At 38.5% G+C, this 23,473-nt stretch overlaps 1 protein-coding gene across 7 annotated transcripts in view; it reads left to right on the top strand.

Moving 5' to 3' along the window:
• Positions 1–23,473, top strand: part of TBC1D4 (TBC1 domain family member 4) — a gene marked incomplete at both ends in the record, with an annotated part of 205,081 nt that overhangs the window by 175,332 nt on the left and 6,276 nt on the right. For 4 of the 7 annotated variants that reach the window (XM_080690091.1, XM_080690089.1, XM_080690088.1 and 1 more), the window contains 6 exons: positions 4,904–5,070; positions 8,052–8,261; positions 12,216–12,374; positions 14,675–14,833; positions 18,438–18,682; positions 21,032–21,191. In XM_080690091.1, the coding sequence (XP_080546217.1) occupies positions 4,904–5,070; positions 8,052–8,261; positions 12,216–12,374; positions 14,675–14,833; positions 18,438–18,682; positions 21,032–21,191 (1,100 nt within the window). The remainder of the gene's footprint in view (positions 1–4,903; positions 5,071–8,051; positions 8,262–12,215; positions 12,375–14,674; positions 14,834–18,437; positions 18,683–21,031; positions 21,192–23,473) is intronic. The other 3 variants (XM_080690090.1, XM_080690087.1, XM_080690085.1) reach the window with 1 other exon arrangement.

Below are 23,473 nucleotides of genomic sequence, written 5' to 3'. Positions count from 1 at the left end.
AGAAGACGGAGGCAAAAGATTATATGAGAAAAAATAAGGATTGGCTATAATCTGTTTCATTACTTTAAAAATGTCAAGATGATTAAAATGCCAATATATATTTATTCTAATATACTAAGGTGTTTTTATTTGGTTCTCCTATTTAAAATAAGTAAGTATATACAATGTGAATGGCATTATTTTGAATTGGCTTTAAATTATTTCAAAGCAAAAAGTAGAAGTGAGACATGTACAGAAATCAAGCACCTAGTGCTTTGAAGTTAGTTCTCTGCCATAATAAATAATTCCATTTAACAAAAGGAAGGAAAAGTACCTTTCCAAAAGACTTTTTTGATACCCAAAACACAGAGAATGCTGGGAGCTGTGACAGCCTGAGTTTTGTGGTCCTGCAGAGCTTTGTAGGGACTGATACAAGGAGTATATGCGTTGGCAGTCAACGACAGTGCCTGAGTGTGTGGATTCTACGCTGCCTGGGTTGGAGTCCTGGCTTCTTTTCTTATAATTCATGTGGCTGTGGCACGTTATGTAGCTTCTTATTACCTCAAGTTTCTCACTAAAGATGAAAATAATATTAACATTAATACTGTGTGTTGGCTATGAGGATGAAAATAATTTATATTCCTAAAACGTTTAAAATAGTGCCTAGCAAAGAGCACACAGTATGTACTTTTTGTGAATTTTAGCATTATTATTATTCAGCATCACATGTGGTTTTGTTTTTATTTTCCCTCAAAAGATGGACATTATACTTGACCTGCTAAATTAATTAATTAATTGATTAATTGAGAACCTGGGGGTGGAATCAGGGGCTTTCGACCGCTGAGCTACACCCCTGGCCCTATTTTTTATTCTTTATTTTGAGACAGGGTCTCACTAAATTGCGAAGGACCTCACTACATAGCTAAGGCTATCTACGAACCCTGATCCTCCCAAATCCTGGGATTACAAGCGTGTGCCACCACACCTGACTACTGGCTAAATTTAGTTGAAGGAAAGTGAAAGTGAAATCTAATGTTGCAGAAAATATTATATATATATACACACACATACCAAAGAAGCACCCCCATCCCACACCCAGTAGAGTTTCTGAGTTGAGATACAGGCATTTCAATGTAGTGTTCCATATGATTTGATTTTTTGATTTACCACCTTTAGAGTGTCAGATTTCCCACTCACTGTAAGTGAGTGGGCTGCTGCAGATGCATCCTGACTGGTTAAACCCTGACCTGGAACCTGGCTTCCAAAGAAATAAAGGGAGTAGCTTTCGCCTTATCTCAGTAACCAAAGTGCTTTTTGAGGATGTTATTTTTTAGTACAAGATAAGGAATCTGTGGTCTATTTTGTAAGCTCTCCCTCTATGTATATATTATCATATCTCCGAGCTACACCCCAACCCTATTTTATTTTTTTGTTTTGAACCAGGTTCTCACGTGGTTGCTGAGGGTTTTGCTTAGTTGCTGAGACTATTTGCAAAACTGTGACACTCCTGTTTAGCCTCCCAAGTATTGGAACTACAGGTGTGCACTCAGCCTATTATTAACTTATATATTGACTGCTAAGATTTGGCTATTACTGGCTATTAAATTCCAGACAGGGAAAGAAAAATCGGTCACTTGGCAATTTATTCAGATTATAGGGTATAAAAATCTAGACGTAATGCCATTTTAAAATATCTATTAATTTACTGGCTGGGTAGTTTCTACATCTACTTTATAACATATTTCCCCCAATGCTTATATTTTACAGGCAATAATGCAACTGATATGGATATAGCTCAATTTTATCTCTAGTGCTTTGTAACTAACTAGGAAGGTGATTTCTTAAAAAATGAAGTTTTAATTTCAGTATTAAAGTATGAGCATTTCAGAACCCTTTGGTTTGGTTCACTCTGGTTTTATTAGAGCTACTCTAGCACACTAGAGAAGCTAATCGTTGTCAAACATTTACCCTGTAAGGTATTGAAATAGGGCTCTTTCACGTAAGCATTTCATTTTGCTTTCAAAGTGGACACTATCGATTAGATGCCTTCCTGTAGGGAAGGAGCTGCGCTTACTGAGAAGAAGGTGCTTTCTGCTGTTTATTCACAGTGTTGTCATTGTCTGTACCCACCGGTGCCACCAAGGGCTCAGGCTTGTGCTTTCAGAAAACAGCAACTCGAACTTCCTGCCAGAAAGACTTGAAGTCATGAATGTTTTTGAAGAAAGTAGTTTTTCTTTTGTTGTTTTTCAGTATTGGGGATGGGATCCAGGGGCATTCTACCTCCAAGCTACACCCCCAGTCCTATCTTTTTTTATTCTTTATTTTGAAACAGGGCCTCACTGAGTAGCTGAGGCTGTACTTGAACCGCGATCCTCCAGTCTCAGCCTCCTGAATGCTGGGATTACAAGCGTGTGCCACCATGCCTGACTCTAGATATTTTATTTATTTATGACATGTTAGTGCAGCTAATATTTTTTCATTTTAATTAACCTCCTGAGTTAATATTTCATACGGTTTTACAAAACAATCATTTATTCAATGTTTGTTGCAGGCTTAATAGTTTCCCATTATGACACTAGAAGCTATCAGTATACCCCAGAACTGGATATTTGGCAAGTAACTCCAATGAAATAGTGTTACAGAAATCAATACACATGTTTGGTGGCAAACACCTGTAAACCCAGTGCCTGGGAGGCTGAGACAGAAGGATCAAGATTCATGTCCAGCTTCAGCAACTTAGGGAGACTCTGCAACTTAGTGAAACCAAAAAATTTCAAAATAAGAAATAAAATAGGACTGAAAGTATGGCTCAGAGGCCCCTCGGTTCATCCCCAGTACCTCCAAAAAAAGTGTATATGTGTGTGTGTGTGTGTGTGTGTGTGTGTGTGTGTGTGTATACATACACACACACACACATATATATATTTACATATACAGAAAACACTAAGAGTATTTAGTATTTATCAAGACACACCTCTTATATAGAGAACATTTGATCATACATACTAAAAGAGAAATACTTGAATTACTACTTACCAAAGTAGAAGTAAGGGCCAACCTATCTTTTCAGTATTGTAGGGAGCTTTGGACGTTGGATACCTAATAGGGTTAAAATTTTATCCAGGACACAAAATAGAAGGGTGTGACTCTAGAGAGATGCCTGTGCCAGGGGCTTCCTACAATGTAACACACACAGCTTTGATACTTGGTGGCCTCTGTCAGTGCACAGGTGTGTCCTTTTCTTGCCCTTAACTTGGCTGATCCCTCAGTAGTATTTAAATACTAGGAGGATATCCAGATTAGAAATAACAGAACTGCCTGATAACTGTTGAGGGTGGTTGCACAGAAGGAATAATGAGGGAAGGTACTGAATTCCTCTCCATATCTGAGTTGCCCAGCACTGTTGAGCTCCTCTGAGCGTCTGAGAGGCCGTGGCTTTTCCAGCTAAGTTTCATTTCTGTCCAGAATTCTGAAGGTCTTGATTCCATCAAGAGCCCTGCACCTTCACCTGTGGGGTCACTGCCTATAAATGCTGTGACCTTCATCATTCTTTCAGGAAAGCTAAAAGACTGAAAAATAGAAGTCAAATATTTCTACCAGGAGCAGCAACAATTATTTGTGCGGTGTTCTAGCTATGGACAGAGTTGTTCTCAAAGGTAACTTTGAGTCATAGTGACCTTTTCTCACAGGTTGGCCTAGTAAAAGCGAGAGTGGTTAGTCTTGGAAATGAGAAGTTTAGAGCAGAGCAGTCTTGTCACATGTGGGTTGCACAAAGTTCTGAACATACAGTGATGTGATCCGCCCCTCGGAAAAAAGCTGGGAGTGGTGGTGAGATTGGAATCAATTAATATAACTGAATTAGAGAATTTTTATAAGCTGTTTCCCTGATGGAGAGTCACAATACATGCCAGCATATTAAATACTATTAACAGTCTTAAGTTCTGTTATAAAGACATCTGTTTAAAATATATATATTTAATAAATAAATGTATTTATTAATTTCTTAATTGTATTTATTTGTTTATTTTTGGTCCTGGGAATTGAACAGAGGGGCATTCTGTCTTTGAACTACATCCCTAGCATTTTTTTACGTTTATTTTTTTGGTTTGTTTTGAAACAGGGTCTTGCTATGTTGTTGAAGCTGTCCTTAAACCTACAATCCTCCTGCGTCAGCCTCCCACGTACTGAAATTACAGGCTGAGCCACTGCACCTGAATGTGGTTAAAATTCTTTAAGTTAGGGTGTACTCATTCGAGTCATCCCCTCATGCCATTTTGGCATGGGGCTGTATTTCTATTTTCTGTATTTCTATCTTCCTAATAAACTTCTTTAAATCTTCATAAAAAAATTCTTTAAGTTAGCCTATTCACTCTTATTTTAAGCTTAGGTTTTTTTCACCTAACAATCATCCCAAGGTTGACCACTCTACCTGTATTTTTTTTTTCCCCCTGCCGTGATCCAGCCCTTGGTAGCTAACAATTTTCAAGTGAGCCTTATCAGTCACAGAAACTCTTTACCAGCTTATTGCAAATGAGCCATAATGAAAGGTCTTTCTAAACATCTTAGGGGATACAGGCATTGTTTGGAATAAAGTATAAATAAGCTTTATTTATTTGGCAAAGCATGCGTTCATTACTTAAGCCACATTTACGCCTCCATTTAAGTCCTTTTAGCCCTCAGATTAGAGCCTGGACTGGCTGGCTACTAAGGGAATGAGTAGAAACAGACCTGCTTTCCGTGCCTGAACCCTGGCCTGGCCGCCACTCTCCGGGCTGTGGTGGCCCGGGTGGCTGCCCGCGTCCTGGTGCTGTGCCTGCTGCTTGCCCGTTGCAGAACTCGTGAATGGCTTGTGCTCCCGTTGCATTGGGAAGAGCCACGTTGCGCAGTTCAACTTACAAATGATATATTCATTGACGTTCCACAGCGATGGAGAAGGGAGAAAAAGGACTTCGTCCACCTGTAGCAACGAGTCGCTGAACACCGGAGGGACACCGGTCACGCCGCGCCGAATCTCCTGGCGGCAGCGCATTTTCCTGCGGGTTGCGTCTCCCATAAACAAGTCTCCCTCAGCCATGCAGCAGCAAGGTCTGTGTGTGACCCCAAGGAAGTCCCCGCGAGTGGTACCATACCAGGGAATGGACGGACTGAAGAGGTTTCAGTAGAGAAATAGCTTGTCGTTCTGTGTCTGGTACTGTGTTTTGGTTGTCAGGTATTATTAGAGCACATCAGACAATCAAGACCTACTGATTTAATGAATAAATGAGTCTTTAAAACCTGTTTTTGGACCTATTCCACAATGCATAGGAAACTAAAGTAGTACTGGAAAAGAAATCACTCTCTTTTCTTTTTTTCCCTTTTTTTGGTACTAGGGGTTGAACCCAGAAGTATTCTACCTCCAAACTAAGCAACCCACCCTCCTCGCTTCCTCCCTTCCTTCCAGGTGCTGAGGATTGAACCCAGGGGGCATTCTACCTCCATACTATACCCCCAGCCCTCTTTTATTTTTTTATTTAGAAGCGGTCTCACTAAGCTGCCAAGGGCTGCCTTCAAACCTGTGATCCTCCTGTTTCAGCCTCATAAATTCTGGGATTATAGGCAGCTATCACTGCAGTTAGTCACAGGTTTTTTGCAATAGAAAAACAATGCAAAAGAAATTCAGTCTTTAGAAGAGTCATACATAAAAAGAAAGTGTCATAGAAATGTTGAGCAGGAAAGAGATGGAATTATTAAACTAGATGACAGCCAAGAGAGTGGGCCGCTTTATTTAATATGAGACCTAGTGGACATGAGAACAAAAACACAGCCAAAGGAGCCAAGGTAACGTAGCACTGAACAGAGAGGGAAGACAGAAACGAGAACGGCCATGATCATACACCCTCGGGAGCTGGGAAGCGGTTCTTGAAAAGAATTTCAAGGAGAAATGAACGAATCAGTAACTCTCGTGGGACATTTTAACTTATTCCTCTTTGGAAGTTAGGTATAGAAAAATTAAATATGGGTTAACATTTGAGCAGCACAGCGGAGCAAGGTTTGATCTAATACAGATAAAGAACTTTGCCACTGTAAAAGAATTCACCCACTTTCAGCACACAAGAAAGAACCATTCATAAAAATTAATTATGTACTTGGGCAAAAGATATTTTAACAAATTTGAGCCAGTTGCGACTATGTATACTATATTTACTGACACAGTAAGGAGGGAGGGAGGGAAGGAAAGAAGGAAGGAAGGAAGGAAATAATGCTATACCCACAGCCCTATTTTTTTTATTATTCTTTATTTTGAAACTGGGTCTCACTGAGTTTCAAAGGGCCTCACCAAGTAGCTGAGGCCGTCCCTGAACCTTAATCCTCGGTCACAGCCTCCCAACGCTGGGATTACAAGCATGTGCCACCATGCCCGGCCTTTGTTTTCTTGTTCTTGTGGTACTGAGGATTGAACTCAAGTGCATTCTACCTCTGAGCTACACTCCCAGCCCTATCTTATTTTTTATTTTGAAACAGGGTTCACTAAGTTGTGGAGGGCCTCGCTAAACTGCTGAGTGTGACCTCAAACCTGTGATCTTCCTGTTTCAGCCTCCCAAGTACTGGGATTACAGGTATGCACCATCATGCCCAGAAAAACACTTGCTTACTCTGCTCCAGGTCCTGAGTTAAAACTACAGGACTTTAAACCAACCAACTAACCAAACAAACAAACAAACAAACAAACAAACAAAACAGCTGAAAAGTTTCGTGTGTTTGAAAACTGGATTCCCAGAAACTAGAAGTAAGAAAATAGGAAGAGCTGCGCTCTGCATATCACAATTTTGTGGCATTTAAGGGGAAATTTGTAACTTTGAATGCATTAATCAGAAATCAAGAGAATAGGAAAATGAAGCGTTTAAGTCAGGAAGCAAGAAAAGGCACTGTGCAGTAAGTTCTAAAAACACTGGGGGAGTAAATTATAAGAGTAAGGGCAGTGGTCAGTGGATTACGAAGAGAAACAGGAGACAGCAGCCAGCTGCAGGGAGGATGAAATGAACTCTGCCTGGGGTGATCAGAGACAGCTATACAAAAAAGGGAAATATTTAAACTCATCCCTGGGAGAAACACCTGGTAGCAAAGTTCTAGAGTCATGTAAGAGAACTTAGCAGGTCTGAGAATTATGAGGAATATAGCAGGGACGCTGCCTGGGAGACTGAGGCAGAAGGCTGGGAAGGCGACTGAGGCCGGAGGCTGGCTGCACTTCCGCCCTCTTCCTGGCAGTCTGCACTTTGTTAGAGAAGACAAGGACCCGTGGAGATGTTTTAAGAGATGTGATCATGTTTCTTAGCAGAAAAATAATTGGCAGTATGTAGAGAATGGCCAGCAATGGAAGGTGAGAATGAACTCCCAGGATCAATGAAGAACACTGTGTGGGCTGGGTGTGGTCCAGCCCAGTCCTTGGGAGGCTGTGACAGGAGGATTGCAGGTTCAAGGCCTGTCTTGACCATTTGGTTAGACCCTCAGCAACTTAGCAAGACTGTTTCAAAATAAAAAATAAAAAAGGTTGGGGAGGTGTAGTCCAGAAGTAGAATATCCCTGGGTTTGAAACCCCAGTACCAGTTTAAAAAAAAAAAAAATAGGAGGAAGAAGACGTTGCGTGAGGGGGAGCCAGGAACCTGCGGTGTCTGGCTACAGTTTTCCTGCCAGACTCTGAGGGCAGACATGGACCGTCACGGGGCTGTCATACCCACTTGCTCAGTCCTCCTTTGCCCAGCCAGAGAATATACGTAGACAGTTTGCAGAAGTGTTGGACTCTGGGGAATGCCAGTTCATTGTGGACTTACTCTGTTATAGGTCTTTTTCTGTAAAAAGCAGAAGTGGGGACATGACCTATGCTTTTGTTTCACTGTGGAAGGGAAATCTGGAAGGGGAATTCAACCTAGTGAATTTCTTTCAGCTAGTTCCAGAAACAAAATAGGTACCGGGGAAAGTGGCTTTGTGGACACCTTTCAGTGCGCAAGATGGAAAGGAGGGAGTGCTCCCCTGGAGGAACTCGGGTGGTCTGAGCTACTGCGAAGGAATGCCTCTCACGGTGTTCTTCTGTGCAGATGGCCTTGACAGGAATGAGCTGTTGCCACTGTCTCCGCTCACGCCCACCATGGAGGAAGAGCCCCTGGTGATCTTCTTGTCTGGTGATGAAGACCCAGAAAAGGCCGAGGAGAAAAAGAAATCAAAGGAACTGAAGAGTTTGTGGAAAAAAGCCATACACCAACAAATCTTGTTGCTTCGGATGGAAAAAGAAAACCAGAAACTTGAAGGTTAGCTAGTTGAACAAGGGTAAATGCTACTACATACCTGCTCACGTTCGGTCAGAAGATCTGTTGGTTATCATGATTTATTTTCATGGTTGAGGTGATTAGAAACTTGGGATAATTGGTTTAAGATATTTGCATTTTTGTTTGATAGAGTTGAAACTTCTGAAGCTGGTGGGTAATAAAAATGTAGGTAATGGAATTTCTTTGACCTGATTGAAAATTTAATTTAATTGTATATTAATGAAGAACAACCTTTAAATATGAAAAAGTAAGTTTTTTATGTAATTTTCAACTTTCAGGCTGATGCTATTCATAATGGGTGAAATATACCTGTTTTAAACAAATTATTTTTCAATTGTATTTTCTTCAACTATTTATACCTATTATCAAATCAGAGTTCCTATTTTTGATTATGCTTTATAGATTTTTCTATTTAAGAAATCATTGGCAAATCATTTAATTTTATAATAGCTCCTATTTTTGTTAATGCTTTATACAACTTCTAAATAAAATTTCTTGTACGAGAAACCACAATCAAATCATTAAATTTATAATCAAATAATTTATAATAGCTGTTGTACTGTTGTGGTACCTGATTGCTAAGCTGATAAATATTAAATGCCTTTTAAAAGAATGACGTAATTTGCCTCAGTATTGATAGAACCAAACATAAAGAAATGCCCTGACAGTATCAAAAACCCTCAAAAATCACTTCTTAAAAGGTCTTCATTTTTATATTTGTAAAATGGACAACTTAGCCTAAGTGGACCCTTTGATTTTTAAGATTACTGGTAAATGTACTACCTAGGTTTGTTTTTTCCTCTCTTGCTCTTCTTGGGTTGTCTTCTAAAAGCATCTAAAAGTGCAGATATTCACATTTCTGAATTTATTATATAAGTTAGGATTCTTGTTGTTACACCTTTTATTCAATTTTTTGCTAATATTAAGTTTACAAAGGCAGAATTTCTTTTTGTAACGCTATTTTTTTTAGCAAATATAATAGAATCTTAAATATCCTTAGGAAATAAGTCTTCTAAATTAAAAATTAAATTAGTTGTCATTGACATGGCTTTTAAAAGTTATATATAATAAATTGTATTCCACTTGGAACATTCAGATTTTTATAGAAATTGAATTTGTATTTTCAAGCAATTGGTTACATCTTGAATTAACTTAGAAACAGAAAAAGATATTGATAAAACAATGGTTGCCATTTTCTTAAAAAGTTTAAAGCATGAAATTATATGTCAGTGAAGAGTATGTATAATAAATCCTAAAATAAATACCAAAGTGTGAGTGGACTCTTTGAATGGAAAATGGCTGTGGGGGATTTTTCCCTTAGCTTTTTCATTCTGCTTGTAAGTTAACAACTAGCTTGAGAAGCTAAGGCATTAACCTGAGGTACACAGTACTGTACCAGCAGATCAAATTCTGATATTTGGATTTATTCATCATGGTTCTTGGACTTTTCTGAATATGCCACAGTATTTCTCAACTATGTGTGTTTATAAGAAGTGTTTTAATATAAATGATGACCCATCACCGGGTATGGTGGTGCATGCCTGCAATACCAGTACTTGGGAGGCTGAGACAGGAGGATCTTAGGTCCAAGGCTGGAGCATGATAATTTAGCAAGTCCCTGTTCTAAAATAAAGAGGGCCGGGGTTGTAGCTCAGGATTCAATCCCCAGTTTACTAAAAAAAAAAAAAAAAAAAAAAAAAAAAAAAAAAAAATTTACGATTAGTTATACTTTACATTTCTATAGGTTAAGAAAGGAGGACATATTTAGAATACCTTATCAGAAGCCTTTATCAGTTTTGTTTACTTCTATACTTAAGTAACAAAGACAGAAAAATAATTTAACCTATTAAAGTTTTAGTTGATAATCATTTTCATTTCTTGATGTTTAATTATTCTTGCCTTGTTACCTTGTTGAAGGGAGGTAGATATGAATTGTTCTTACCATTTTTCCTCAAGGTTGTGATTAGTATATAGTGGACAGTTGATTATTTTAGTTAAAGGAAAAAACCTGAGGGAATATAATGCTTTGTTCACCGTGAAGCACATTGTTAATAAAACTGTGTGTAGGATGTAGAATTGTGTTAGCTTTAATAAATCCACTCCTTTTCAAGTACAATTTGGCTAGCTAGAGAAATACAAAGCAAATGTTAGGAAGTAAGGTAAACTGTGTTAGAAAGCCACCTAGTGGAATCCAGGAGGAATATTTTTATAGTGCAATTTATTTATTTATTTTTGTATTGTCTAGACTTTAAGTAGAACTTTTTACTGCCCTACTTGAAGAAAAATCTGTTTTAAGTCATTTTGATTATTGGGAAATAGGTTCAAATGCACTAAGTAAAGAGTAACATTCATTCTGCTATTGTTTTTGTGCTGTCGAGGACCTTGGATACATGACAAAGATTTGTTTGTGTTGCAGAAGGTAAGGGGGTCAGTGGAGCACTGGGAGCTCGAGTGAGCGCCGAGCCCTAGACAGGTGTCCGTCCACGGGACCTCATGAAGGACAGCAAGTGTGCTTAGACATCTGTGTCCTTCCCAGTCTCACAATCGATTCTTCAAGACCAAGACAAGTCAAGCTAGTCATTGCTCCTCTGGGCATTTCTTTTGATGAATTCTGTTTCTATCCTTTAGGCCATCAAATGAGAGAGAATTCTATATTATTTAAAAAGCAGAATTTGTGCTAGATTTAGTGAGATGAAATTTTCTTTTTAATATTCTTGAAAATGGAGACTGGGGGTATAGCTCAGTGGAACAGCGTGTGCTCAGCATGTACAAGGAAGGGCCTGGGTTCAATCTCTGGTACCCAAAACAGAAAATGTTTATAAAGGAACATAGGAACACATGATTTAATGTCACAAAGGTTAGTATGGATAGCCATGGAAATAGTCATAGAAATGTATGAGGTTATAGTGGTCAAATATTTTTCAGATTAAAGTTAGCATAAGGCATTGTCTCCTCATATATGTCATTTATGAAATATTAACACTTTAATGATACTTAAGACAATCTGAGCTGTCATGTCTGAGACCATCATGTTGGTAAAAAAGAATGTATGTAGCATAGTCAGCATATTTGATTTTTATGCTTAGGAGAGTTACTATATTTAAGATACAGAGCAAAACTTCCCTAGAAAGTTATCATTTTAAGCTGGGCGTGGTGGTGCACGCTTGTAATCCCCGTGCTTGGAGACAGGAGGATCGCGCAGGTTCGAAGCCAGCTGTGCTGGGTTAAGAGAGAGAATTCTTTTTCCAAATAAAAAAGTATAAAAATAGGTCTGGGTTTCTAGGAACCCCAGTACCACCACCACCAAAAATAAAATAAAATAAAAACCACACAAAAGGTTATCATTTTATGTTTTCTCACTCAAAATGACTCAAACTTTGATAACCTTTTATATTATCCTCACCTTATTTAGTAAATATTATTGATTGATTCCTGAGAGTCCTTGGGTATGGTTTTAGTCATACAACCTTAAAAATACTATATTTTGAGACAGGAGGATCATAGATCCAAGACCATCCTTAACAACTTAGTGAGATTTTTGGTAGCCTATTGAAACCCTGTTTCAAAACAAAACAAAAAAATAAGAAAAGGGCTAAGAGCATAGCTCAGATATAAAATGCCTCTGGGTTCAATCCCCAGTGCTACAAAACAAAAAACAAACAAACACTACAGTTTAAAACACTTTAGTCTTAGGCCGGGCGTGGTGGTGCACGCTTGTAATCCCCGAGCTTGGGAGGCGGAGACAGGAGGATCAAGCAGGTTCGAAGCCAGCCGCGCTGGCGTAAGAGACCCTGTTTCAAAAATATAAAATAGGTCTGGGAGTGTAGCCCGGAGGTAGAAGGGCTTCCAGGAACCCCAGTACCACCAAAAAAAAAAAAAAAAAAAAAAAAAAAAAAAAACACTTTAGTCTTAAATTGTTTTGCTTTTTTTTTTTAGCAAGAAGAGATGAACTCCAGTCCAGAAAAGTCAAGTTAGACTACGAGGAAGTTGGTGTGTGTCAGAAGGAAGTCTTAATAACCTGGGATAAGAAGTTGTTAAACTGCAGAGCTAAAATCAGATGTGACATGGAAGATATTCATGCTTCTCTAAAAGAAGGTATTCTGGATAATTTTAATAATTGTTTTCTTTTTGGAAAAATAAGCCTCAGAGATTTTTAAAAACTTGTGCAGCTCAGAAATACTTTTTATCTTTGTGCTTTGCTTATAAACAAGGGAAGCAATTTGTTTCTACCTGTAGTTTGGTGACGTGGTTAGTTAGAGAATGGCGCTAAAGGAGACATGGTCCTTGCGGAGGCAGCGGATGCGCCTCCGTCGTCTCTCCTGCCTGCTTCCTCCGTCGTCTCTCCTGCCTGCTTCAGCCGCGGTCCTCAGCACTGGCCTTGCTGCTTACCAAGGAGGAAGTGCGAGCCTTGGTACAAACCTTTGATCACTGTTGTAAAAAATATTTCAAACCTACAAGTCTGGCTTCTTTCTATCATTTGGTCATAAGTATTTATTTATATCTATGTGCGATATATTTATATATTAAGATTTATAGATTAATATTTGGATTAATCAGATTTGCTTTCTTCTATTCATTCCTTCATATCTAGCCATTATGTTGTCTTTATTTTTTATTTTTGCCTGCTACTTAGGCATTTTAAATTTAAAGTGAAAAATAATATATGACTATTTTACATACAATTTCTGTGACCCAGATTAAATATTTTAAAACAAGGATCTTGCCGGGCGTGGTGGCGCACGCTTGTAATCCCTGCGCTTGGGAGGCAGAGACAGGAGGATCGTGCAGGTTCGAAGCCAGCCGCACGCGCTGGCTTAGGAGACCCTGTTTCTAAATTTAAAAAAAAAAAATGTAAAAGTAGGTCTGGGAGTGTAGCCCGGAGGTAGAAGGGCTTCCAAGAACCCCAGTACCACCAAAAATTAAAAAAAAAAATAAATAAATAAATAAATAAATAAAATTAAAAAAAATAGAACAAGTATCTTCAGGTCCTGCATCATCTGGCTATAACAGAAGTTCTGAAACATCCAAATAAAATTGATAAATAAATCAATCTTTTTCCAAATGCTTGTGATGATGTATAAAACTTTTACACAGTTAAGTTTAGATTAAGTAAGATTTATTTTATAAGATGTCTTATTTAAGCCAGGCATAGTGATGCACACCTGTAATTGCAGTACTTGGGAGGCTGAGTCAGGAGGAGCACAGGTTTGAGGACAGCCTCAAGAACGTAGTGAGACTCTCAGCAGCATAGTGAGACCGTGTTTCAAAACAAAACGACAACAACAACGAAAAAATAGGGGCTAGGGATGTATGTGGCTCTGAGGGTCAACTCCTAATAACACACACACACACACACACACACACACACACACACACACACGTCTTCCTTACAAGCCTAATGTGGTGTTCTTTTTCCTTGAAGATTTTAAAATCCTGAATGTTTTCATAAAATGCATAAGTATTTGGGAGACAAAATAGTGGTATGTGTGTGAGGCTGTCTTCAAACTGCGATCCTCCTCAGTCTCCCAAATGCTGTATGCCACCACGCCTGGCTCATTTAATTCTCTTTAAAAAAGTTCATGTGGAGCCGGGCGTGGTGGTGCACGCTTGTAATCCCAGCATTTGGGAGGCTGAGACAGGAGGATTTAGGTTCGAGGCCAGCCTCAGCTACTTAGTGAGCCCTTTGCAACTCAGTGAGACCCCGTTTCAAAATATAGAATAAAAAATAAGGCTGGGGGTGGAGCTTGGAGGTAGAATGCCCCTGGATTCCATCCCCAGCACTGCAAAATAAATAAATGAATAAATAAATAAATAATAAAAAGTTCTTGTGGATGACAGATATTTGGAAACCATAATATAAGAGTTAGCATTTGTTGCTATCTTTAAGTCAAATAAAAAGTGAAATAGGCAGTAACAATTTGTCTTTGAATTTTCAGATTAGACCTCTGAAGCCAGACTCTCAGAGTCCTTATTCTATCCTGTCTCTTACTAGCTGTGTGAACTCGGGCAAGTCACTGAATCTCTTTCTGCCTCAGCTATTCCATGCATAAAGTGGGAATAATAGCGATTACCTACCTCAATAATAGTGGTGGCCTGCCTTAGGGTGGTTCTCTGAGTATGTGTACAGGGCTCAGGGACTAGGCACCCTCAATAAACTATTTGATTAGGCGCTCTCAACCGGTGTTGGCTGGCGCGTTTGTTAAGGTGGCCGTTATTTGTTATTTTAAGGAGCCATAGGATGAAACTCAGCGAGTTGCTTCCGTCAGCGCGTCGCACGGTGTGGCCCGAGGGTGCCATGCCTGTTTCCAAAAATCACATAGTCCGTCAAGTGGGATTTAGCACCTTCATTTCAGTGTTCAAGCCTTCCTTTTTTTTTTTAATCTCTTTAATTGCAGGGGTTCCCAAAAGCCGACGAGGAGAAATTTGGCAGTTCCTAGCTTTACAGTATCGTCTGAGACACAGATTGCCTAACAAGCACCAACCTCCCGACACCTCCTATAAGGAGCTTCTCAAGCAGCTCACTGCTCAGCAGCATGCCATCCTCGTGGATCTGGGTATGTGACACTCTGAGGATACTTACAGAAGGTGCCGGGTGTGGGGCCTGGGTGGCTGGTTGGTGTTGACAAAGAGGATGTATCGCTCCCTGCAGAACTGCCAGCCTTCTTTAGTTCTGGGGGGCATGTTGGTCTTACATCTCATTGGAGATACCTAAATTCCTGACTGTGAAATGAAATATTCAACCCCAAACTGATTTCCCTCTGAAAAAGGGTCACCTTATAATGGAATGAATAACTGTAAAGGTCATATTTCATTTTATGGGGTCCTCTCATTTACTATATTTTGAGCAACCCACTTTTGTTTAGGACAGATAATTATATCTTAACCAGTGCTGGTTTTGAAATAGGTTAGAAGGGGACCAACAATTTTTGTGTGTGTGTGGTACTGGAGGTGAAACCCAGGGGTTTTTCTACCTTTGGGCTATACTTCCAGACCTATTTTATACTTTTTTTTGTGTGTGTGTGGTAATGGGGTTCCTGGAAGCTCTTCTCCCTTTGGGCTACACTCCCAGACCTATTTTATATTTTTATTTGGAAACAGGGTCTCTTAAGCCAGAACAGCTGGCTTCAAACCTGCGCAATACTCCTGTCTCCGCCTCCCAAGCACAGGGATTACAAGTGTGCACCACCACGCCCGGCGACTTATTTTATACTTTATTTGGAAACAGGGTCTTACTAAGTTGCTGAGGCTGGCTCCGAACCTGTGCGATCCTCCTGTCTCAGCCTCCCAAGCGCGGGGATTACAAGCGTGCGCCACCACGCCCAGCATAAAGGACCAACAATTTTAATAAAAGCGTACTAAGTATTCCTAGTCCTGTTGCTGAAAACATGCCTTTAGGTACCACTTTAAAAACAGTGCAACACATGCCGGGCGTGGTGGCGCACGCTTGTAATCCCCGCGCTTGGGAGGTGGAGACAGGAGGATCGCGCAGGTTCGAAGCCAGCCACGCTGGCGTAAGAGACCCTGTTTCAAAAATATTAAAAAAAATAGGTCTGGGAGTGTAGCCCGGAGGTAGAAGGGCTTCCAGGAACCCCAGTACCACCAAAAAACAACAACAACAAAAAACAGTGCAACACTTGTGTGCATATATGTCACTGTCAACTTGATTATATTACGATGTAAGACTAGAATGCACCAGTAAAAGTATATTATATAAAAAAAAAAAAAGCAAAGCAGCAGTCACACGTGTGTGTCCTCAGGAGTGGCAAGGGTGTAGGGGAATTGCTTGGTGCATGGACACATGGACATAGCCTGCTCTCTATCAGAAGGGAGATGGAGGGGCCACTTTCCAGGTACCCCATGAACAAAAATGCAATTGGAAAAGTGGCTATGCTGTAGAAATCATGAACTTTTAGCCTACTTCAGGATAGATGAAAGATTAACTGTCTTACTGTTGTATAAAGGGTACTTGTGACCTGGGAGTATTTTCAGTGATAGCATTATGAAGCAGTCTTTTTCATGTTGAATTTCAAATACTTTATAGAAAGCATAAATGGTAGAATTTTAAAGATTGTCTCTTTAAAATATATATGTGTGTATATATGTTCACATATAACGTATAAAATTAAAATTCAATTGTTATTTTGGTACTGAGGTTGAACCCAGGTGTGTTCTATCCTCAAGCTACACCTCCCAGCCCTTGCTCATTTTAAAACACGATCTCACTAAGTTGGTGAGGGTCTCACTAAGTTTGCTGAGGCTGGCCTCACACCTATGATCCTCCTACTGTCTCAGCCTCCCAAATACTGGGATTACACATGTGCCCCACCACATCTGGCTATTTTGCTATTTTAAAATATCTAGATTTGTGCATTGGCATTTGACTTTTCATCTGTACTCCTAAAAGGTGATGAATAACTTCATTTGGCCAGATGTGGTATTTGAGCCCATAAGGAGAAAAAGGGTAATTACCTTATGTTTGGGGTCATCTTATAATAGAGCATATTAAAAAACTAGCCCAAGCCTAGTTTTTACCTCTGTTTTTTTTTGGGATGACAATCAGCTTTTCTTGGGAAAAGGCCCCGCTCAATTAAATAACTTTTTAAGCCCGGTAAAATTAAAATAGAAATTTTACAGAGAAACTGAAAACTTGAGGTCTTGTCCTGTTTCTCCCGTTAGCTGTGGTCTTAGACAAATTGTTTTGCTGCAGAGTCCTGTGTGTGAGCGAGGCCATGGAGGTAGGCAGGTCCTGTGCTCCCTTGTAGAGCTGTGGCTCCATGACCCTAAGTTGTTGACAAGAGCTAGGACTGAGGTGCGACAGTCAGGGCTAGTGAAGATGTCTTGGTACAAGGGGAAGAGATGTGATAAGGTTACTGGGAAAGGTTGATTGGGCAAAAATGGGCCCAGACGCAACTTCTTGCATAGACAGTGTATTTTTAGCTGTCTTTAGCAAAAATATTAAGTGAGAAAGTAAAATGATAATTTTGAAAATTGCTTATTTCTGTCTACTCGTAACCATCTGGGTTTCTGCCGCATGGTGTTGTTATTTTCTCATTTCTTTCCCTTACTCTGCAGAATTAATCTTATCAGTTCCTGGAAAAAAATTACTTTTAAGCATATGTGGTAGAAAGCATTTTAAAATCTGACATTCTTGCAAATTCTGACACCAGAAATCATGTCACAAAGGAACTTAACATCCCCTTCACTTTTGTAGCATGAGAAAAGTCCCAAAGCAGTGTACGCAAACTTAGAGTGAACATAGGTCTGTTTTGAGGTTTTTAGTGATGCAGGGCTGTGGTTGTTTGCCAGCTAATGGCTCTGTGGTAATTTTGTACCCAGAGGTAAAGTTTAGAGGGGAATTTATTTGAAATCAGCTCTACCTTTTACTTTCTTTGTTCTCTTTGGGGACATACACACACACACACACACGCACGCACGCATGCACACACACACACACACACACACACACACACACAACCACTGAAAAAGAATTCTTTTTTCCGCTATAGGAAGGATATATATGTTATAAATGCATATGTATATCTATATTAAAACAATATTATAAAATATAAAATTTTATATTGAAATAGACCTCTATCTTTATATCAAAAAAGAAAAGAGGTTTACAGGGTTCATGGAGCTGTTTTAAGAAAAGGCGAGCAAAGGATATTTGAAAAAGAAACATTTCCTCAATATACACTCAGTGTAAAGCAAAACAAAACTAGTCACTCTAAGTTAATATTACAGGAAAAACAAGATTAGTTTACTTATGGACTACTGAGATTTCCTTTTAAGTAATGGAATACCTCTTATAAAGGTCTCATTTCAGTTAGATGGTAGTCTTTATATTAAAATCAGAGTTTTGCCTCAATTTATAGTCAGAATAAATTTTATGTTCTATTATCTTGTGAACTCTCCTGGATAGGTCATTTGTTTGTGGATGTATTTTGTTGTTTGGCTAGAAAGAAGCATTGGTTAGCATCAGATGTTTGCTTTGTATCGTAGTTGTGGAGACGGGATGGTAGTCTGGCAGATGGGACTTGGGAGAGTGAAGGAGAGGGATTCTTAGGTGAATACCCACATGACTCCACTGCTTTGCGGAGTGTTCCTTTACTCCTAGAGATCACTGCATTGCATGTGTTCCCTTCCTTTCGTCTGCAGGAAGGACATTTCCCACTCACCCATACTTCTCAGTACAGCTTGGAGCAGGGCAGCTGTCCCTCTTCAACCTCCTGAAGGCCTACTCTCTGCTGGACAAAGAAGTGGGCTACTGCCAGGGGATCAGCTTTGTGGCTGGAGTCCTGCTCCTGCACATGAGTGAAGAGCAAGCCTTTGAAATGCTGAAATTCCTCATGTATGACCTCGGCTTCCGCAAGCAGTACAGACCCGACATGATGTCGTTGCAGGTGAGCTGGTGCCTCCTTACCAGGAGCACAGGAAGCTGTTGCTAGTAATCTGGGACCCAGCCCTCTTTCAAATTATTTAAAGAAATTTGGATTCATTTAAAGAAATTTGGATCCATTTTCTTAGAACTTGAGTGTGTGTGTGTGTGTGTGTGTGTGTGTGTGTGTGTGTGTGTTACTAGGGATTGGACCCACGGGCATTCTACCTTCAAGCTATATCCTCATCTCCATTCTGTTTTTTATTTCAAAACAGGGTCTCCCTAGGTTGTTGAGTATTTATTTCACTATGTTGCTAGGGCTGTCCTCAAACCTCCAATTCTTGTCTCTGTCTCCCAAGTACTAGGATTACAGGCTTGCATCATCATGCTAAACACTCAGTTACCAAGGAGTATGTGTATTTACCAGAACACAAATTATAGTGATTCGATTCCTAATTTATTACAATTCATAGATCTTTTGGCAAGTCAAGTAATGATTATAAAATTTTTTATTTTTATCGTATTTCTAAACAGTTCATTTATTTTTTATATCAAAAAGGATACATTGGTATCTTTATAAGAAATTAAACAGGTCTGGTTTTCAGAAATAGCCATTTGGTAACTATCACTATAATTTTAAAGAATGGAAGGGACCCATAAGTAGTGTTTGATTTTAGTCCATGGGCAGAAAAATATACAACTGACATTTAAAAAATGCAATGATTTTTCCACTTAAAAAGCTCCTCATCGGCTTGGGACATAGCTCAGGGATAGAACACTTGCCTTGCATGCTCAAGATCTTGGGTTCTATATCCAGCACTGTAGATACACAAAAGTCCTCACCAATTTGACAAGTCAAACAATTCATTTTGAAAAGACAAAAGTCTTTAAAATTTAAACATTGAAGTACTGCTTGTTTGTTATGGTAACAACTGAGCAAGAAGCATGATGACACACTTTTATTTTACTCTGATAATTTGACTTGTTTGATTTTTGTGCTTACCAAATACTAATTCTTCTGTTGGTAGACACCCAATATGTCTAGTTTCTGAACTGTAAATGGCCCAAGGGGATATATGGCTTTTTGCAACTTGACTTATTGAGATATTGATCTCATTAAAAAAACACAACTTTTGTTTGACTTCAGTTCAGCTGCTGATTTTAAGATATGACTTCCTGTGACTCCTTCGTTTCTTCTTTTTAAAGCTTGAATGGAAACTCAGCTTCTAAAGATATGCACTATAGATAAGGGTAAAATATCATTTGCTCTATGTATGTGTAGTACTCTGTGATACCCCCCAAGTCATCTCTTTTTTAGTTTTGTGCTTTGGAAGCAATTGTTAAATTCATGATATAATTGGTTATTTGTATATAGTTTCATGGAGGTCCTTATATAAGGGTGATGCTTTAAGGATTTCTTCTAGTAAAAGATTCTACCAGATTAGTGAAATATTATTTACATACCACATCAAAATGTCCAACTTTATAACTGATCAAGGAACTACTACTCATCTGTTAACCACATGGATAAAAATTCAAATTAAAGTATAGTTTACAAATTTGCATATTATTTATTATTGCTTTATCTTTAGTGTAACAAATGTAAGATTTTAAATGATGTCTTTAGTATGGTTTTTTGAAATGCAAGTAATTATTTCAAGCCAAATGAATTAATTTCTTCTAATTCTAGAAACATTCAGAAACAACCACATTTTTTTTTATCTTAATCCCCTTTCTTATAAAAGCACTTTTATGAAAACTAAGCTACTAGAATAACTTTGGTAACAGAAGAAACATCTCAGGCATCTGACCCCAAAATGTTCTATTCTTTCTCTCTATTGTAGCAGTGCAGGTTGTCTAGTGCATCTAACTCAGACTCTGTCATTAATTAGATGTAGGGCCCAGAAAATAAAAACAAGCTCTGCTTCTGCTCTGAGCACCATAGAGTCTTTAGAATGGAGGCTCAAATGGAGGCTCATTTGGTCTTTAAGACCAATTCCATTGGTCTTAAATTAAAAGGTACTATCTGTGGGAGTTCAGAGTTAGGACAGTTCTGATTATATTCCAAAGGCAATACTTTCTGTAAAAGAAAAAAAAATATTTCCATGTACATACATGGTCCCCAAACACATATTGATAGGAAACCTTGCTCCAGAGACATATGGACTTATAATGACTTGCTTTATGATTTCAGTTAGGTGAACTTGGACTTGAATATAACTTTAAAATGATGGAAAACACTCATACTTCCATTATCATTAAATATACATGAATTGTTATTATATATTAGGGTAATATAATTTGGGTGGGTTTATTTTATGCACACTAAGTTAAATACATAATATTTTATTTTTCTTTTCCAAATTAACTTTAGATTCAAATGTACCAGCTGTCCAGGCTCCTTCATGACTACCACAGAGATCTCTACAATCATCTGGAAGAAAATGAAATCAGCCCCAGCCTCTACGCTGCCCCTTGGTTCCTCACGTTGTTTGCCTCACAGTTTCCATTAGGATTTGTAGCCAGAGTTTTTGGTAAGAGATACCTGTAACCGAATGGAACAGTGTTCTATTTATTCCAGGGCATATACATCTAGCCATAGGGTGACTCCATTGTTTTATCATGTGGTATGCAAAATAGCAAGTTCCTTGTGGAATTTAATAAATGTGCTTGGCTCTTGTATGATAGTAATTTGAAGCCATATTAGTTATGGAAAATTAGAATATAATGGAAGAGCTGGGCATGGTGATGCATATCTGTAATCTCAGTGCTTGGGAGGCTGAGGCAGGAGGATTGTAGATTTGAAGCTAGCCATAGCAACTTGGTGAAGCCCTCTACAACTTAGTGAGACCCTGTTTCAAAATAACAAATAAGGCTGAAGGTGTAGTTCAGAGGTGGAATACCCCTTAGTTCTATCCCCAGCACAAAATAAAGAGAAAGAAAGGAAAGGAAAAGAAAGGGAGGGAAGACAGGAAAAGAGGTGGAAGAGGAGAAGAAGGAGGAGAAGGAGGGAGGAGGAGGAGGAGGAGGAGGGAGAGGGAGAGGGAGAGGAAATATAAATGCTCTATTCAAAGAAAATCTGGAGTAGGACCTCTATTTTGTCTATTTTGTTTTCCCTATTCTTGTCTTCAACCTGGATTCAAAATACAAATAAACATACTCTCGAAGTGGGTCAATGGAAATCTTATTACTGTTATTTCTAATGGAATCTTTTTTGGTGGCACTGGGGATTGAACCTAGGGACATTCTACCTCTGAGCTACTCCTTTAGCCCTATTTATTTCATTTTTTGTTTTGGACACAGAGTCTCACTAAGTTACTAAGAGTCTCACTATTTGTTGAGGCTGTCCTTGAACCTACAATCCTCCTGTCTCAGTCTCCCAAGAATTGGGATTACAGGCATACACCACCATGCCCAGCATCTAATGACATTTCTTTTTTCTTTTCTTTTTTTTTTTTTTTTTTGGTGGTACTGAGGTTCCTAGAAGCCCTTCTACCTCTGAGCTACACTCCCAGACCTATTTTATGTTTTTTTTTTTTTTTTTTTTTTTTTGGAAACAGGGTCTCTTAAGCCAGGGAGGCTGGCTCCTAACCAGCGCAATCCTCCTGTCTCCACCTTCCAAGCGCGGGGATTACAAGCGCGCACCACTCTGCCTGGCTCTAATGGCATTTCTTAATCTGATTTTTTTTTGTTAACAGAAGAACTTTAATTCCTATTTCATAACTTGAAATTCCTATTTCATAACTTGAGTGACTCTCCTTTTATGCCAGTGCAGTGGCGGTAGCCAATCTCTTAAGACTGGGGGCCTCAGAGTAAAATGAAACATTGGTAGGGCAAGTTATTGAATACCTAGCTTTCTCCAATCATGGTGTTTAGCAGTGAGGGGAAAAAACTGTGACATAATGTAAGCTCCCTTTTGGGGTCCCTTAACTCTACTCACAAATTTGCAGTTAGATTGTCTGTTATTTAAAAAGTAAAAAATAAAAACAGCAACGGTAATTCACTGGACATTTGTACTAATGATGTTTGCAACCTCAGTAGCTTCAGAATGGAATCATGCAGTTTTGATGTTCTGCTCATTGATCTGGTAGGCATGGCCAAAGTAGTCAATATTCATTTGCAACTGAGTTTTTGCTAAAGTGGAGCTTTTTGTTAAAATATGAGTATTGGCTCAAATAGAGGTCATTACCAGAATTTTTTTAAAATAAAATATGTTAGAACTCAGTGAACACATCAGATACTACTAATATAAAAAAATGTTGTTTGGAAAAACTTTGATTTAGAGCTCATAAGGGTAATATGTATACATATACTGGATTTTAATTTTTATTGTCTTTATTATGGGGGGTATGCTTTAAAAAGTTAATCACTGCATTAGTAGGAATGCAATCCATAGACAAAGTCCAGCAAAAATGTAAATTCAAATGGGAGTAAACTAGATGGTCGCATCTCTCGTGTTTATTGACTATATACATGATTGTTTTACTAAAATGATGTTTTCTCTGAAGCTTGGCCTCCTATTTATGAGTAACTCATTTTATATATGCACTTACATGTGTATGCACATATGAACTTAATATACGTGTATTTATATGTATTTCTTAAATGTGTATGTATTTTGGAGCTGTTTATATATATTATATATAATATATTTATAATATATAATTTATATTATATATTATAATATATAAATATATTTATTTATAAAATATATAGAATATATTTATATATAATATGTATTATATAATATATTTATAATATATAATATATATTATATATAAATATAATATATTTCTTATATTATATATGCACTTAC

The sequence above is a fragment of the Muscardinus avellanarius genome (assembly GCF_963383645.1).
Source record: "Muscardinus avellanarius genome assembly, chromosome: 2".
NCBI classification, from domain to species: Eukaryota; Metazoa; Chordata; class Mammalia; order Rodentia; family Gliridae; genus Muscardinus; species Muscardinus avellanarius.
This window is presented reverse-complemented; position numbering and strand designations above follow the sequence as displayed.